Source organism: Clarias gariepinus, chromosome 7, assembly GCF_024256425.1.
Source record: "Clarias gariepinus isolate MV-2021 ecotype Netherlands chromosome 7, CGAR_prim_01v2, whole genome shotgun sequence".
Lineage (NCBI taxonomy): Eukaryota > Metazoa > Chordata > Actinopteri > Siluriformes > Clariidae > Clarias > Clarias gariepinus.
The window spans coordinates 3,652,113-3,670,550 of NC_071106.1; the positions used below are offsets into that span (position 1 = coordinate 3,652,113).

An 18,438-nucleotide genomic window follows, 5' to 3' on the forward strand; every position below is an offset into this window, starting at 1 on the left:
AATTAACATTAGCTATTATAGCTGAACTGCCTCCCACCCTACACACTGTATAAATGCAGATCATTTACTGCTTTCTGTTTCACCCAAATGAGGATGGGTTCCCTGTTGAGTCTGGTTCCTCTCAAGGTTTCTTCCTATTACCATCTCAGGGAGTTTTTCCTTGCCACTGTCGCCCTCGGCTTGCTCACCAGGGACAAACTGACCATTTTGATTCATACAAAGTCACATTTCATACAAACTTAAATAATTCTTTTGACTATGTAAAGCTGCTTTGCGGCAATGAAAATTGCTAAAAGCGCTATACAAATAAAATTGAATTGAATTGAATTGAATTGAATTTCTGTTCTCTTCATCCTAGCTTAATTTCATCTCAAGAAATAATAGTAAGTTTTGGAAAGTCTGAGTTCATCTCCCCAGCCAGTGTTGTGTATGGACAGGGTAGCATCATGGCAGGATTGGTGTCATTTTTATTATCTTTTTAGCCGTGCTGCGTAAGAGAAGAGTTGTGACAAATTCATTACTTTAGTTACTAGACATGGTCTATTTTGTCTGCAAGTGAAATACATCAACACGTTAATAATTTACACCACAATAACATTACTGCAGAAGGATCTAAAGAGACGTGACTTTGAGACGTTCACAGTATATTCGAACTGTAGACAGTGTTTATTTTGCAGAATAATTACAAAACAGCCATGTCCAATAAAACAGTGCATCTTTAATTAAGCCACATTGGTTTCGAGTTAGAAGTAAAATTAACGAAAGACTGAGAAGCCCCGTAAACTTGACCCTGACAATAATAAAAATAGTCGATTGTTTTTATATTTATGTTTTATATTTATGTTTTATATATATATTTTAAATGTTCTAATTAACGTCTCAGAGTAGCCTATATAATTTGTCTTGTCATTTGTTTACAGCGTTGGCTGATTTTGTGATTGAGACCCATGGGTTACATTGAAATATTTTTATTAGTAGTAAGCCAGTCTTTAGTAACCCTGGATAAATCACAATATAAGCCCTCTCTCACGCACGCGGTCTCTCTTACTCTCTCTCTCTCACACACACATACACACACACACGTACACACACACACAAACAAATAAAACATGAAATCGCGTAAAACCAAATGAAACTATGGCAAAAATATATAAGCAGTAAAAAATACAGTAGTATCATGTAGGTGAATCCTGTCCTGATAACAGGCGCTAACCCTCTGGACCTGTTTAGTTCTGTTAGTATTGTGTTCAAGTGTGAATGTTTATGGGGATTTAATCTGTCTCTGCTGCCGCATCTATTCACTGTAGTGATAAGTGATTAATGTCCCATTAGATCTTTGATGGGGAGACGTTATGCTGGTTAAATGACTAAAGACATACTGATCCGTATGGACAGATATTTGTTCCAGATATTATGCGTTATTAATCGATTTGTTATGCCAACTATGACTCTCAGCGAAAAAAAACATCAGCGAAAACATCAAAAATATAACAAAAACAAACTCAAGCAGAAGTTAAATTTTAAGCTTTACTTTGCAGCAAAATATTATCTACCAGTGTATTAAACGGAAATAGATAAAATACACCGTAATGTAAAATACTGTACATACTGTAGCCCGCACTTGTATTCCGTACCTACAACGACTGGTATAGATAAATTACAGATGTTACCGTGTCTTTAAATATTATTAAGGATGTCGTGAAAAATATTGCAATAAATTTAATCATTAATTAAAAATAGCATAAGCATCATGGGTTGTGTATTGAGTGATTTAAATCTGTTTTATGAATCGTTTTTTATCCCTCTTTTTTACCACATCATCTATTTATGAAACTATGTTGACGTAAGTTATGTTATATATATTAAATATAGTAACCGGCTGCTTGGACACTGCAGTTAACTGAAGCAGTCAATGCTCCATCTGGCGGAATTATACAGCATTGCAACCATCTTTTTAGAAAGCGCATGGGGGTGTTTATGGGGCGGAGCATCATTAACTACGTCACCGCGGGGGATCACGTTCCGTGCACGGATCGAGCATGGTCCTGTCACGGTCCTGTCATGGACCTATCATGCTCCAGGCGGCTGTTTGACGTGGCCCCCACTGTAGATCCGAGAACCATGCTCTGGCCGGCCAACGGGGCGCAAAATGTGTTGACAGACCCTCGCCAGGACTCCCGAGAGCAGAGGTATTGGAGGAAACGCATAAATGCGTAAATTGGGCCACGTAAAATAAAATAGTTTCTGTTGCTGTACAGAATTTTTACACAGAAGGGAAACCCATCGCTTTTGTGTGCAAATGAGAGAGCACTGGCTTTGCTTTGAATATAGCATTTACGGCGGAGGAGTAATTTTAACCGTTTATTGTGCAACTGGCAACCTGGTCTGTTAGTTAAGAGTGCTGCGCTCCGATCGGTAAGTAGTTTCTGAGAAGTAGACTGCACAGGGAGCAGGAAGCACACTTTAAAGTACACTGCGGCACGGACAGCAGCAATCGGCTCTCCACTGCTCTTCCTGTGATATCCCGGATGTGAAGACCTGCATTTTAGCGACTTGAATTTTATTACCTGAATTTTGTCGACCTGAATTTGTAAGATTGAAAAATAATGAAGAATGTATTTTTAACACTTGGAAATATTTCTCAACAGCAATTTAGTAACTTGAATATTTTTGCATTGAATTTTAAATGCTTGAATTACATTTTCACTTGAAATATACAACAATAAGTTGCAGTAGCAAAAATTTCAAACATTGTAAATGCTCGAAAGACTTTTTTCAATTTAGATCAAATTGCAATGCAGAAAAATTCAAACATTTTTACTGCAACATATTTTTTTTTTCAGTTCATGTAATTCAACCTGCTATTTTGCTTTTAGGAATTTTGGCACTATTATACTTTCATATTTACTGCAGTTTAAACCTCCCAGTGGTGTGTTACACACATCAGGGGCGAGAGTTCAGTACTGTCAGTGTATTAGATGTGTGTGTAGTAATTAGACGTTACCTCACAGTCCGCAGTTTCCAGTGTTTATTCTTCAGTTCTGCAGAGAGCAGCTTCACTCATGAATCCTGAATTTTTAATTGATCTATCAATCTATCTACAGTATCTATCTATCTTACTCAGATTCAGCTCCCTCAGGGTGGAGGATTCTGATCTGAGAGCTGTGAGCAGAGCTGAACATCCTCTCTCTGTCAGATTACACTCACTGAGTCTGAAAGAACAATTCATCACACTTAACTCTGGGTTTATGGCTAGAAAATCTTCCATTAATACTCCATTGTCTGTGTTCTGTGTGTATTGAAGTGCTTTGGTGATTTAATCTGAAATCAGTTCTCTACTTACAGCCTGTTCTCTTTAAACTACTCACTAGTACTAAAAGCACAGAAACTCAACCAATCAAACCTGAAAACAAAACATTCAACATTTACATTAGTAATGGAAGTTTCCAGATTATTACAGAATAATAGTTCTTACTGAAGTGTTTCAGGTCTGCAGTGTGGATCCTTCAGTAAAACACAGAGTTGCTCTACTCCTGAGTCTCCGTCTATTTTCCCGCTCAGATTCAGATCCGTCTGCAGTATGGGGTTTATACCCAGAACACCAGTCAGATGATCACAAGCTCTCTGTGCATCAGGACTTTTCAACAACCTGGAGAGAGAGAGAGAGAGAGAGAGAGAGAGAGAGAGAGAGAGAAGAGATACATTTATATATCTGTATATGTCTGATTTATAAATATTCTCTCACACATTTTATACTGATTTTCCCTCATTTTATTCAGATTCAGTAAAACTGCTTTGTGACAATGACCTCTGTTACAAGTGTTATATACATAAAAATGAATTAAACTGAATAAATGCTAACACTAATTATATTTACAGCAATGCAGTGTAAATGTTTTAAAATTACAATTTTAAACAATTCCTTAAATTTAAACTGGAATTAATTAGGACATTATAGAAAAATATGGGTCCATGCAGTTGTGTAGTGCACTGGGGGCAGTGGGGGCTTTAGATATGTACTGATCAGCTGAACAGTGTAGAACAGTCAAACTGAAGTAGTGAACAGTGTTACTAATCAACAGTGTGATTAAAATTTTCTAATACACACATTAATCACCTGATAATAATCTGAATATAGCCAAATTGTCTAATTTAGTTCAGGCCTAAAACAAAAACATGTTTTGGAAACTCTCGTATACATCACTGAAGGAGATAAGGGGGGGGGAATAAAAAAAAATAAAGATTTTACACTGCAGTATAAAAACAAGACTATGGTATGATAAGATCTGGGAATTATCAGGTATGAGGTGATGGTGGATGATGTAATTTGTAGCCAATAAAAAGTTGATCTACGTCTTTTGATATGATATGATGTACATATGAATCTCTATATGTACTGTGTGATTCTCATCAGTCCCATGTCATCACCCTGAGGTAAGGTATCTGGGGTAAGATAAGGGGGCGGTTGGAACACTTAGCCCTGTGATCAGCAGATTTTAAATAAACATTAATTTAAAACATCACTGACGACTGAATCTTAATTCACAGGTGTGGCTTTACACAACAATGAAAAGTTACGGAGAATTTAAGGCTGGATTTTAAAAATATGGGGAAAAAAATCTCACCTCAAAGTATTCAGTTTACATTTTGTATTTTTCATCAAATTCCTAAGTTCCTTCAGTCCTGATGTTCCAGGGTCGTTCCCTCTGAGGTCCAGCTCTATCAGGTGTGATGAGGGGTTTGACATCAGAGCTTTAACCAGAGCAGTGTATCCTTCACCTGTTATACTGCAGTCTGAAAGTCTGGAGAAGGAACAAGAAGGTAAACATTGTTAACTGTAATCACTACTTACTAAGATTAATCTAAATGCACTGCTGAATGAGTGACTCTATAATCAGTTCCTACAGGATACAAATATACTGACAGTGAAGAAAAAATATCACTGATCCACTAACTTATGCTATTAAATGACATACACAAGTTTCTGGAGTTTACACAATGATCTCTTTAGTAGAGTAGAGATCTGTTTCACTCCTGCATTTCCCAGGGTGTTCTCACTCAGGTCCAGCTCTGTCAGGTGTGAAGGGTTTGAAGTAAGAGCTGATATCAGATCAGTACAGCCTCTCTCTGTAATACCGCTCTTACTCAGCCTGCAGACAGAGAACACAGCTGAGACACAGATCTTTAAATACAGAACAGATAACCAACCATCATAAACATTAAACACTTACAAACCGGATTCCAAAAAAGTTGGGATACTATACAAATCGTGAATAAAAACTGAATGAAATGATGTGAAGGTGCCAACTTCTAATATTTTATTCAGAATAGAACATAAATCACGGAACAAAAAAAAATATGTTGAATAAAAATTTCATGGTGTCAACAAATCCCAAAATAGTTGGGACAAGGCCATTTTCACCACTGTGTGGCATCTCCCCTTCTTCTTAAAACACTCAACAGACATCTGGGGACTGAGGAGACCAGTTTCTCAAGTTTAGAAATAGGAATGCTCTCCCATTCTTGTCTAATACAGGCCTCTAACTGTTCAATCGTCTTGGGCCTTCTTTGTCGCACCTTTCTCTTTATGATGCGCCAAATGTTCTCTATAGGTGAAAGATCTGGACTAAAGGCTGGCCATTTCAGTACCCGGATCCTTCTCCTACGCAGCCATGATGTTGTGATTGATGCAGAATGTGGTCTGGCATTATCTTGTTGGGATGGGAGCATATGTTGTCTGCATTGATGGTGCCTTTCCAGACATGCAAGCTGCCCATGCAACATGCACTCATGCAACCCCATACCATCAGAGATGCAGGCTTCTGAACTAAGCGTTGATAACAACTTGGGTTGTCCTTGTCCTCTTTGGTCCGGATGACATGGCGTCCCAGATTTCCAAAAAGAACTTCGAATCGTGACTCGTCTGACCACAGAACAGTCTTCCATTTTGCCACACTCCATTTTAAATGATCCCTGGCCAAGTGAAAACGCCTGAGCTTGTGGATCTTGCTTGGAAATGGCTTCTTCTTTGCACTGTAGAGTTTCCGCTGGCAACGGCGGATGGCACGGTGGATTGTGTTCACTGACAATGGTTTCTGGAAGTATTCCTGAGCCCATTCTGTGATTTCCTTTACAGTAGCATTCCTGTTTATGGTGCAGTGTCGTTTAAGGGCCCGGAGATCACGGGCATCCAGTATGGTTTTACGCCCTTGACCCTTACGCACAGAGATTGTTCCAGATTCTCTGAATCTTTGGATGATGTTATGCACAGTTGATTATGATAACTGCAAAGTCTTTGCAATTTTTCGCTGGGTAACACCTTTCTGCGCAACATTGTGGGAATTGGTGATCCTCTACCCATCTTGGCTTCTGAGAGACACTGCCACTCTGAGAAGCTCTTTTTATACCCAATCATGTTGCCAATTGACCTAATTAGTGTTAATTGGTCTTCCAGCCCCTCGTTATGCTCAAATTTACTTTTTCCAGCCTCTTATTGCTACTTGTCCCAATTTTTTTGGGAATTGTTGACACCATGAAATTTTGAATTAACATATTTTTCCCCTAAAATGATACATTTTTTCAGTTTAAACTTTTGTTATGTGATTTATGTTCTATTCTAAATAAAATATAAGAAGTTGGCACCTCCACATCATTGCATTCAGTTTTTATTCACGATTTGTATAGTGTCCCAACTTTTTTGGAATCCGGTTTGTATAACTAATTACTCTGTCCAGGCTGTACACACAGTGCAGTAGACTTTTTACCATCACTGTGTGATAAACATCTATCAGATTCACAGCAAATCATATCAAATCCAGATGTTTTGGTGCAGCAGTAACGATTATAGCATTAGTTAAATTTAAATGTATATATATATATATATATATATATATTGTAGCGTTTTTCACCGCTAAGCAGGAACTTGGAGAGACGAGTGAGCTTCCTGGCTGCCCAATGCAAATGGCTGGGAGTACTTTATTCAACACCAGCACAAAACAGCACATCCAACCTCCATAAATACACATACACACTAATTAAAACAGACATCTACCCACACACACACAACCTGGCCGAAACCACTACCCCAGACACCTTTCCCCAACACGGTGAACACATAACAATCCCTCCCGCAAAGCATGATGGTTGTCACTCAAACCCCACCCACGCCACACTGCCCCCACCCGAGCTGTGACCGTCCCCGGTCACCATGGCGAACTCAGTCTTGGTGGCGTGACGGTGGTCGGCGTTGGCGTTGTGAACGCCGGAGTCTTTTTGCGGGGGAATGAGGGGTGCAGCCCTTCTCCTGAGGCAGACCGGCCTCCACAGAGTTCGATGTTTTGCTGGCGTTGGGCCGATAGGGAGCGAGACGGTCCTGGTGGAGCAAGACCACTCGCGACCGCCCCGTCAACCGCACCCGGTAGACTACATCGGAGAGCTGGGCAATGACCGTGCAGGGGCCCACCCAGTGAGACATGAGCTTAGGCGAGAGCCCCCTTTTCCTTCCGGGGGAATACACCCACACCTGCTCCCCAGTAGCAAAGTCTCGCCCCCGGCTGTGTGTCATACACGCGGCGCTGCTTAACACCGGTGTCTGCCAAGTGTCTACGTGCCAACTCGTGGACACGGAACAGTTTGTCTTTCAGTGAAAAAAAAAAATCCAACCCCAGCTTCGTGGGTAAATCCACTTGTGGGGGGGACCCGAACACAAGGTCCACGGGCGTGCGCAACTCGCGACCGAACATTAACGCAGCTGGCGTCAGCTGTGAGGACTCCTGCACTGCTGTGCGATAAGCCCAAAGCACTAGAGGCAAATGTTTGTCCCAATCCTTCTGCCGGTCGCTGGTAAGCACGGCGAGTTGGGTGGTGAGCGTTCGATTGAAGCGTTCCACGAGGCCGTCACTCTGCGGATGAAGGGGCGTGGTGCGGGTCTTTTTCACCCCGAGGCGCTCGCACACCGCCGCAAACACCTCTGCCTCAAAGTTACGCCCCTGATCGCTGTGCAACTGCTCCGGGGCGCCGAATCGGCTGAACACCTCATCCACCAGCACTCGAGCCGTGGTGGAAGCGCTCTGGTCAGGGACAGCAAACGCCTCCGGCCACTTTGTGAAATAATCCATGGCCACCAGCACATACTGGTTCCCGCGATCGGAGATGGGAAACGGCCCAAGAATGTCCACGCCCATACGCTCCATAGGTGCCCCCACCCGAAAGTCTTGCAGGGGTGCTCGCGAGCGCTGGGTAGGGCCCTTCTTTGCCGTGCAGACGTCGCATCTGTGCACAAAGAGTTCACTATCAGTGTGGCAGCCCGGCCAGTAGAAGCGAGCGCGCGAGCGCGCAACCGCCGCAGCGTTTTAGTGACTCCGAAGTGTCCTGCGCCCGCGTACCCATGGACCATTCCCAACACTCATGCCCGCAGCCAGCTGTCCGCCGGCTCGGACAGCTGATTACCGACGGGGGCTCCGGAGGACTGCGCAGGGAGAACGTTCTGCTTCAGGGGGGTCGGAGAGTGTTCGATGTCGCGACTTCCCACGCGCTCTTCAACCCGCTCGCAGTGCCGACAACGCTCTTTGCTACACGGCCGGCGGGATAAAGCATTGGCGTTAGCATGCAGTTTTCCCGCTCGGTGCTGAACGGTAAAATCATAGTCCTGCAACCGCTCAAGCCTGTAAGCCCGCTTCTGTACCGCCGCAATTTTTGCTGGATCAGTGGCAATACCTCTAGTACTAATTACGTGTCCTAGAAAACCCGTCTCTCGCCACAACAGCTGGCACTTTTTGGGGTTGAGCCGCAAATTCGTCCGCCGGATAGCCAAAAATACTTCACGTAGGTTAGCTAGCGCGACCTCAAACTCCTTGCCGTGCACCAATAAATCATCAAGGTAAACGACACAACGATTGCGAGGAATATCTGTCAACACTTTCTCCATCAACCGTTCGAACGTCACTGGAGCGTTACAGAGGCCAAACGCCATGCGCCGAAATTGCCATAGCCCCTGCCCGATCGAGAACGCGTTTTTTGGTCGTGCTTCCGGGACAAGCTTTACTTGCCAATACCCGCTACGCAAATCCACCGAGCTAAACCACGCCGAGCCCGCAACGTGTTCCAGCGCATCATCTATTCGCGGTAACGGATAAGAATCTTTACGCGTCACCTCGTTTAACCGCCGGTAGTCCAAACAAAACCGCCATGATTCGTCCTTTTTGCTCGGCTACCGGATGTTTACATGGCACGTCCACCGGAAGTTCCGCCCCCCTGGTGCGTGCTTCTAACACGTCCGGCTGCGCTTTGGGCACTAGCAACCTGGCTAACCCGAAGTTACCACGCAGAGTTCCATCCGCGAGATTCAGTACCGCACCCCACCTTTCCAAAATGTCTAACCCCAAGATACAATCATCCTCGATGTCTGCCACAAAGAATGGATGGGAAAGAATGATTGCACCTACTTGTATTAGCACTGTGCGACAGGCCCGTATCTTCAAATAACTCCCCGAAACGGTGCGAATGCTCAAAGCCGGGTCCGGCAGCATACAACCGCGCTCGCCTTGTTCTAATACTCCCCAGCGCAGCAGCGAAACTGTAGAGCCAGTGTCCATGAGCCCCGTAACGAAACGTTGTCCAGGCCACAGTTCACGTAGACACCCGCGCGATTTCCTAAGCGTCCTGACCGGAAGTTGAACCTGGCAGTTGGGGAAACAAAGACGGCTATGGGAGGCGGCCTCCCCTCGGCGCCCCCCGCAGCTAGTCTTAACGGCTGCTGGGGTACGTTGTCCTCAGGCCTGAGAACGTTGCAGCTGTAGTCCAGCGGTCCCTGGCCTCGGCGTGGTCGCGGAATCTCGGAGGCTGAGTCAAGGCCTAGCCACGACGGGTAGCCCTGTCCCTGGCTAGGTTCACCTACCGAGCGGCCCCGAGCCATGGGAGAACGCTCGGCTCTTTCGCCGTGGTGGTCTGCCATGATGGGCTCGGTGCGCTCGGCTTCGCGCAGCGCCTCAAATAGGGAAGCCGGTGCCGCCAACTGGATGTGCTCGTGAAGCCGCGATGGGCAAATTCTCCGCAGGAACGCATGCCGTGCTAGCTCTTCCTGCTGGACGGGCCCAAATTCCTGGTAGCCCCAGCGTGCGAGAGATCTCAGGTCCATGGCGAACGCCCCCGGTGGCTCGGAGGTGCTCCGCACGCGGGTTGCCAGTAGGGCTGGGTATCGAGTTCGATACTTTTGAAGCACCGACCGAATCGTCTCGATACTATCGAGTATCGAAAAAATCATTTTCGTTCGGTGCCAAATTTCGATACCCAAAAGTATAATCTTGTCATCGTCAGTGAGCTACAAAAAGTGCGGCATCCTTAATGTGCCCGGATCAAATGCTGGTGATTGGCTGCTGCGAGACTGCCTTGAAAAAAGTTTACAGCGGTTACGCCCACTCGCCCAGAACTTGTCAAATGTGAGGATGTAATGCACACTACACTTTAAACCGTAGCAAAAAATTTTACGCAAACGATGTTTAAGCGATCAAAAGTATGGCTACATTATGCCAAGATTGACGGCAACAGCGTGCGATGCAATATTTGTAAAAAGGTTATCGCGTCCAAGACTGGCAACACGTCAAATATGATGAAACACCTGACAGTACACGGAATTAATTTGCGAGCAGAAAGTTGCTCCGTGTTTGAGTGCAAGAAGATCACGCCGGTGCAGTCATCATCATCCTCTCAGTATTTTCCTGACTCGGGGCCTCCAACAACATGCCCACCACAAGCGTCGTCCTCCGTGACTGATGAGGATAACGGCGCGATGACTGGGGCTCCGACAGGTAAACCGACATACACAATCGGCTAACTTTTAGCGCTTCATGCTTGTGTACCGTTAAAGTTAAGTTTAAGTTTGTGCGGGGTCACTTTAATAAATCATTTTTACCTTATGCAACATTATGTACTGTTTGATGGCTTTAAATACATTATCAGCCCAGAGCGGGCTTGTCTGTCTCCTGAAAAAGCAGACATGATATTTTTTCTGAAGAAGAACTGTTGAGTGATTCTTAAAAGGTTAGTTCACTGAAAAAAATGAAAATTCTGTCTCTAATTACTCACCCTAATGTTGTTCCAAACCCATAAGACCTTTGTTTATCTTTAGAACAAAAATTAAAATAATTTGGATTTAATTCAAGAGCTTTCTGATCCTCTCATAGATTTACTGGATATGCATTTTTCAATGCCCAGAAAGGAACCAAAAACATCAAAATAAGTCCATGTGATATCAGTGGTTCAATCAAAATTATAAGAAGCTGTGAGAATACTTCTGTGTACAAAAAACAAAAATAACTTTATTCAACGATTTATCTATGGGAGGATCAGAATGCTCTTGGATTAAGTCAAAAATATCTTCATTTATAGATAATTAATAAAAGAATTTTCATTTTTGGGTGAACTAAACCTTTAAGCGACAGTGAGCCTCACAAATACTTAAAACTGATTGAACTTTATTAAAACTGTTTACACTGATCTATTATGTTAATTACACTTTGTTCATTTTGTGCCTTTGTTTACTGGTCTTAGAGATAAGCCTGCTGTGAAAAGTGTCACAAACATCCTGAAAAAAAAACCAAAGTTTCTCAGAGATTAAGTGTATTATGTAATCTTTTTAAAATGTTTTTCTTAAATAAAAGTATCGAAAAAAGTATCGTTCGGAACCGGTATCGAATTCAGGGTATCGGTATTGGTATCGGTAATTTTGGAACGATACCCAGCCCTAGTTGCCAGCTCCTCGCACGCGGCCTCGTAACGGTCACCCGCGCCAAACCGGAAGTGGAGCGACTCCCGCAACTTCGCCCAGTCCTTCCGCTCATCCGCCCGGAGGTCTTCCAACGCCCGGAGCGCTTCGCCCTCCAACGAGAGGGCCACCCGGACGGCTGTTTCCGCCGGGGACCAGCCCGCGAAGTCGGCAGCTAGCTCCACCTGGGCGATAAATGCGTGGGGCTCGACAGCGCCGTTGTAGGACGGCAGGTGCAGCTGCAGGTTGCCTCGCCAGCTGACGGCGCACGGAGCTGTAGCTTGCTCCGGGGTGTGCTCTAACCCGTTACTCTTCATCCCACTTCTGACACCAAATGTAGCGTTTTTCACCGCTAAGCAGGAACTTGGAGAGACGAGTAAGCTTCCTGGCTGCCCAATGCAAATGGCTGGGAGTACTTTATTCAACACCAGCACAAAACAGCACATCCAACCTCCATAAATACACATACACACTAATTAAAACAGACATCTACCCACACACACACAACCTGGCCAAAACCACTACCCCAGACACCTTTCCCCACATAACAACCCCTCCCGCAAAGCATGCTGGTTGTCACTCAAACCCCACCCACGCCACAATATATATATATATATATATATATATATATATATATATTCTCTTTAATCTTGAGGTTTATCCCGGTCAGGACGGTGGGGAATGCGGTGTCTATGGTGTGATTGCTGGACATGAGGAGGGATCACACACTGCACTTTAGTCCTTCACAAACATTCACATACCTAAAGAGATAATTTACCAGGATAAAAAAAAAAAACTAAAAAAAAAAACCAAGCACCCTGGAGCTGTGAGTTTGAAACACCAACTACTGGTTCTAAGGAGAAGAAGATTAGGTGCAGAAATCAGAACACACACCTAAGTTTCTCAGGTCTGCAGTGTGGATCCTTCAGTAGAACAGAGAGCTGCTTCAATCCTAAGTCTCCAGATATTTTCCCACTCAGATCCAGTTCTCTCTGCAGTAAAGGGTTTGTACCCAGAAGCTCAGTTAAAGAAGCACAGGCTTCCTCCGCCTCAGCACTTTTCAACAGACTGCAAAAAAAACAAAAACACACAAACAGTACAAGTGTACAGAATTAGACTTTAGATCTATTAGCCTAATATCTACACCCAGTCGGTGAAGTAGCTCATGGAAAAAAATAAAAAAATATTAAAAATGTTATTACAGCAGAATCTAATAATTCTAATTTGTTCCGGAAGCGTGCTTGTGTATTAAAACACTTGTATATCAAAGTGAATTTCCCCCTTTAAGAATTAATAAAAACTTAGATGATTCGTTCCGCAACCCAAAAATATTCATCTAAAAATAATTAATACAAAATATAAAGTAAAAATAAAACAAATTAACCTGCACTTTACCTTTAAAAAGTGTAGTAACGCAGAGCCGACAGTTTTTTTTAACTTATGCCTTTATTGACAACAACAGAAAGGTATGAAATAGTTACAACAAAAACTAATGACACACATGCTCTCTGCTTCCTGCATTCAGCGGCTTGTTCTCCGCTCTTTTTGGACATAAAAATCCTTACCATTACTCACTACTGCCATCTAGTGGATATGTGAACAATAAACCCACTTTACTACAAAAAGAATCCTACAGTAGCTGCAGTGATTGAGACCAGAGAGAGAAGAGGAGGAAGGAGGGAAGGGAGCCACACACACACACACACACACACACACACACAAACACAAACACACACCCCCACCTCCGCACGTGCACACACACACTCACACCCACCCCATGAGTACACACACACACACACACACACACACACTCACACAGACACTCACACAGACACTCACAAACACACACACACACACACACACACAAACAAACCATTTAGAAAATGCTTTAGAGAAGAACTCTAGGCATCTAAACAAGAAACTCATGCGTGCCACATGATACTTAATGATACTTGGTACTCATAAATAAAGACAAATCTCTTTTGTCAAGACAAAATTTATTAACATTTTTTGCTTTTCTTGTGGAACAACTGCAAACTGGGTGACTCGCAATCTGAAGTTCCACTGTATAATCCTTTTTAGTGGATCTGTCATAAATATACTTTTAAGTGTAAAAATTGTTTTACCAGTTTAAATGTGAAGATCAGGACAATATTTGTGATTTTATTTTATACAGTTCCTTATTTCTTCTTAATTCCTGATTACATAATTGCAAGCACAATACACAACTGTGTTAAAATCACAGCACACAAGTGTAAGCTTTAAACTGTTAAATAGTATAAAATGTTGAGCAGTAATGAGTCACTAACAGTTTCTTTTTTTTTCAAATGAAATGTAGGTTCAGATCGTACATATCACACCTCTGCTTGCTTAATACACACATCATTAACATATTGTAGGGACTAGCAGGCCACCGAAAAGGGAGCTGTGAATCTGTCACCTTCCAGTAAAACGGCGCCATGATGACAAAGTTATCTCTCTCTGTAATACAAAGCAGCTGGACGCTTGACCATGTATGTGCTCACATAGGATGTTTGATGTTTTTATTTTGTGTTCAACATGTTTATCCTATACTTAGGAAGTGTAATCAACATGTATAACCACTTTCTATAGATAAAGGTATGAATGAATTTGCAAGTATGGGATGTTTGGTATCGAATGAAAGCTTGTTGTATTCAAAGAGCATTGATGTATAAAAAGTTTATCATATGACCACGATTCATGTTAATACACTTTGTCTAAATTACTTAAACTCCACTGAGGTGGCCTTCTACGTGACAGACCAAACGATAGGTTAATGTATGCACAAAAAGTAGGAACCATGTGGGGCGTGGCTACGCCCACAACCACCTCTGGCATGAGGTAACCAGCAAGCTCGACCACTCGCAGCTCATGCTTCTGCCGCCCTTGGAGACGCTCTGCGGCTAAACGTCACACCGTCTGAAGGAAGCAAGCAGGCTTGACCTCTCTTTACTCTACTCTTCAAGAATTTTTAAAAAACTTTCAAGTCTCTCAACATGACTTTGTGCCAGAAGTCCTGCAACGACGTTCCAGAGCGCCACCATGAGTAACCAGGCAACCAACTCCTCTCCGAAGGGCTCTCCTGAAAGACGTTATCTCAACCTCCAATAAGCAACGCCGTGATTCCCTTTGCTGAAGGCGAACCAAAGAGAACAACTCTCACGTAACGCAAGTAAACAAACAAAGCTTCATAACTTGCTGAAAAGTGGTTCTTGATTTATAACTAAACTGTAAGTTTAAATCCAAGGCTGTGCTCCTGTGACTTTCTCAGGTCTAGTAAACCGTAAAGTACTAGAAGAACAACATTAACTTTCACACTCCTGTTTGTATGTTCTTGTGTGTGTGTTAAATTAGCGTAGTTTCCTGTTTCGTAGATTAGTCAAATAAATTCTTGTTTTTGTATAAAGAACTGTTGTCTTTGTCATGTACTTAAAAGTGTAAACATTTACCCAGATCTTACGTTATCTTGCTCATAATTGGTAAATACCAGATTTTGCATTATCATCGTTGGCCACGGGATAAGTAGAATTGGTAAGATACACTAAAGCAGGCTAAACGTTCATGAAGTGTATGCTATAAATCTTAAATCAGTTTAGTAAAATTAACCCGAATACTTAAGGATTAAGTATACTTAATACTTACACCTCTGACCCAGAGCTGAAACCCTACATATTTAATATTTAATAATAAACACTTTTATTCTTTAACATCCCTACATATTTCCATGTGATTTTATAATAACTTGTGTTATGTATATTTTCCTCACCTCAGTGTGTTCAGTGTACAGTCTGGATCCTGTAGTAAATCAGTGAGCAGCTTCACTCCTGAGTCTCCAGGGTCGTTCCCTCTGAGATCCAGCTCTATCAGGTGAGATGATTTCAGAGCTTCAGCCAGAGCAGTGTATCCTTCCCCTGTTATACTACAGTCTGAAAGTCTACAGAGAAAACAAAATCATTATATAAACTTATCCATTTGTCTGTGAGCAGACTCACCACTGATGTCACTGTACTGTATAAAATAATTAAAACACATTGTGAGATGATTTAGTGGAGGTATATCACCATATTATAGTGATGGTGACAAGAACACAAGAATTAATGAAATACTGTGCAGATACATCTTCCTCTGTAATGTGCGTTTCTTGATTGTATACCCTTTATGTAAAGTCTATGTAATAGGAGAGACAAACCGACCTCAGTGTCTCCAGTTTACAGTTTGGACTCTTCAGTCCAGCACAAAGCAGCTTCACTCCTGAGTCCTCCAGAGGATTCCTGCTCAGATCCACCTCAGTCAGCTTGGAGGATTCTGAGCTGAGAACTGTGTGTAAAGCCGAGCAGCTTCTCTCTGTCAGGTTACACTCACTGAGTCTAAAAGCAGAAAATGTCAGAGGACATCTCTATCTGTACATTAGTCTATAACACACACTACATCACATAGTATCACCTGATATAAGATGTTGGTATTGAATAGTTTTTCACATAAATGAGCTCAGTATCAGACTGATGTCCAACACCAGTATCAGTACTAATACAGTCATATTTAAAATAAATAAGTTACTAAGAGTAGATCGACATTTTGCTGTACAATCCAATCAGAACAGTTCCTCTGTTTTGAAGAGAGAAACAGGTTTTACTTACAGAGCTGTTGTGGCTTCCTGTATGACTGGCAGCAGTCTCTTAAAGCATTCTTTTGACTTTATGAACTTTTGAAGCTCAAACACTTCCAGATCCTCCTCTGACGTCAGTAACACAAAGACCAGAGCAGACCACTGAGCAGGTGAGAGTTCAGCTTCAGAGAGACGTCCTGAGCTCATGTAGCTTTGGATCTCTTTTACTAGTGAATCATCATTTAACTCGTTCAGACAGTAGAACAGATTAATTAATCTCTCTGGAGATGGATTTTGTTCAAACTTGAACTTGATGTACTCGACTGTGTTCTTTTGGTAGTCAGAACTGCTTCCTGTGTGTGACAGCAGACCTCGAATGAGCTTCTGATTAGACTCCACTGAGAGACCCAGAAGGAAGCGGAGGAACAGGTCCAAGTGTCCGTTCTCACTCTGTAAGGCCTGGTCCACTGCACTCTTGAGGAACTCAGACATTTCTGACTTATTGAAAAGACCAGACAGATCAGTGGTTTGTTTTATTGTTGTCTTTTTGTTGAGGAAGCAGAGAAATGTGTATAAAGCAGCCAAAAACTCCTGAACACTCAGATGCACAAAGCTGAACATCTTCCCCAGGTGGAGTCCAGACTCGGTTCTGAAGATCTGAGTACACACTCCTGAGTACACTGCCACTTCTTTAACATCAATGCCACACTCTCTCAGGTCTTCCTCATAGAACATCAGGTTTCCTTTCTCCAGCTGTTGGAAAGCCAGTTTTCCTAAAGTCAGTATACTCTCTCTGGTCTGGGGAAGATCAAGATCACATTTCTGATGGTACTTTTGGTCAATGTGTTTGATCTGAAAGACCAGGAAGTGTGTGAACATTTGAGTCAGAGTCTTGGGGATCTCTCCACTCTCTGCTTCACCCAACATTCTCTCTAGAACAGTGGCTGAGATCCAGCAGAAGACTGGGATGTGACACATGATGTAGAGGCTTCTGGAAGACTTCATGTGTCTGATGATTTTATTGGTCAAGCTCTGATCACTGATCTTCTTCCTGAAGTACTCCTCTTTCTGAGGATCACTGAACCCTCGTACCTCTGTTACCTGGTCTACACACTCAGGAGGGATCTGATTGGCTGCTGCTGGTCGAGTGGTGATCCAGAGAAGAGCAGAGGGAAGAAGGTTCCCCTTGATGAGATTTGTGAGCAGCACATCCACTGAGACTGACTCTGTCACATTACACAACATCTCATTCTTCTGAAAATTTAGAGGAAGTCGACACTCATCCAGACCATCAAAGATGAACAGAACTTTGGAAACATTACTGTCTATTACTTCCAAGTCCTTAAGTTCAGGGAAAAACTGATGAAGAAGCGTAATCAGACTAAAGTTTTCCTGCTTCATCAAGTTCAGTTCTCTGAAGGGAAGAGGAAACAGGAAGAGGACGTCCTGATTCACTGTCCCTTCAGCCCAGTCCAGAACGAACTTCTGCACAGAGACGGTTTTTCCAATTCCAGCTACTCCTTTAGTCAGCACACTTCTGATGGACTTGTCTTTAAAGAGCTCATTACATTTGATGGGTGTCTCCCCTACTGCTGGTCTCCTGGACGCTGTCTGAAGCTGTCTCACCTCATGTTCATTATTGATGTCTCCACTCCCAACTTCTGTGATGTAGAGCTCTGTGTAGATCTGATTCAGAAGTGTTGATGTCCCATGCTGTGAGACTCCTTCATTAATTCTTTTACATTTATCTAGAAGTTTGGATTTGAGCTTCCGCTGATACACAGAGGCCAGCTCTAACAAACAGGAGAAATGTGATGTCATTATTTTTATGTACATATAATACATAAATACATAAAATCAATACTGATCAAAAATAGGATTCATTTCTAATAAATACATAAAAACAAACAGACATTTTGGGAATCGAATTTAAAATTCTAATTTAAATTCTTATTCGTCACACACATGACCATACACAGTGTGAAATGTTTACACGACTGTTTGTGGCTTAAAGAGAAAATAAAAGAGGCGAATGCCAGTAGAAAAGAAT

At 42.7% G+C, this 18,438-nt stretch overlaps 2 protein-coding genes across 2 annotated transcripts in view; both read right to left on the reverse strand.

Annotated features, from left to right (window-relative positions):
* Positions 1 to 18,438, reverse strand: part of LOC128527607 (NLR family CARD domain-containing protein 3-like) — a 96,469-nt gene that overhangs the window by 44,544 nt on the left and 33,487 nt on the right. The gene's annotated exons all lie outside the window — the stretch shown is intronic.
* The window catches only part of LOC128527605 (NACHT, LRR and PYD domains-containing protein 3-like), a 30,658-nt gene that overhangs the window by 8,119 nt on the left and 4,101 nt on the right, over positions 1 to 18,438 (reverse strand). Inside the window, exons 6-10 of the mRNA XM_053500070.1 lie at positions 16,420 to 18,181; positions 15,976 to 16,149; positions 4,977 to 5,150; positions 4,626 to 4,802; positions 3,476 to 3,649 (exon numbers count right to left, since the gene is read on the reverse strand). Of these exons, the coding sequence (XP_053356045.1) occupies positions 3,476 to 3,649; positions 4,626 to 4,802; positions 4,977 to 5,150; positions 15,976 to 16,149; positions 16,420 to 18,181 (2,461 nt within the window). The remainder of the gene's footprint in view (positions 1 to 3,475; positions 3,650 to 4,625; positions 4,803 to 4,976; positions 5,151 to 15,975; positions 16,150 to 16,419; positions 18,182 to 18,438) is intronic.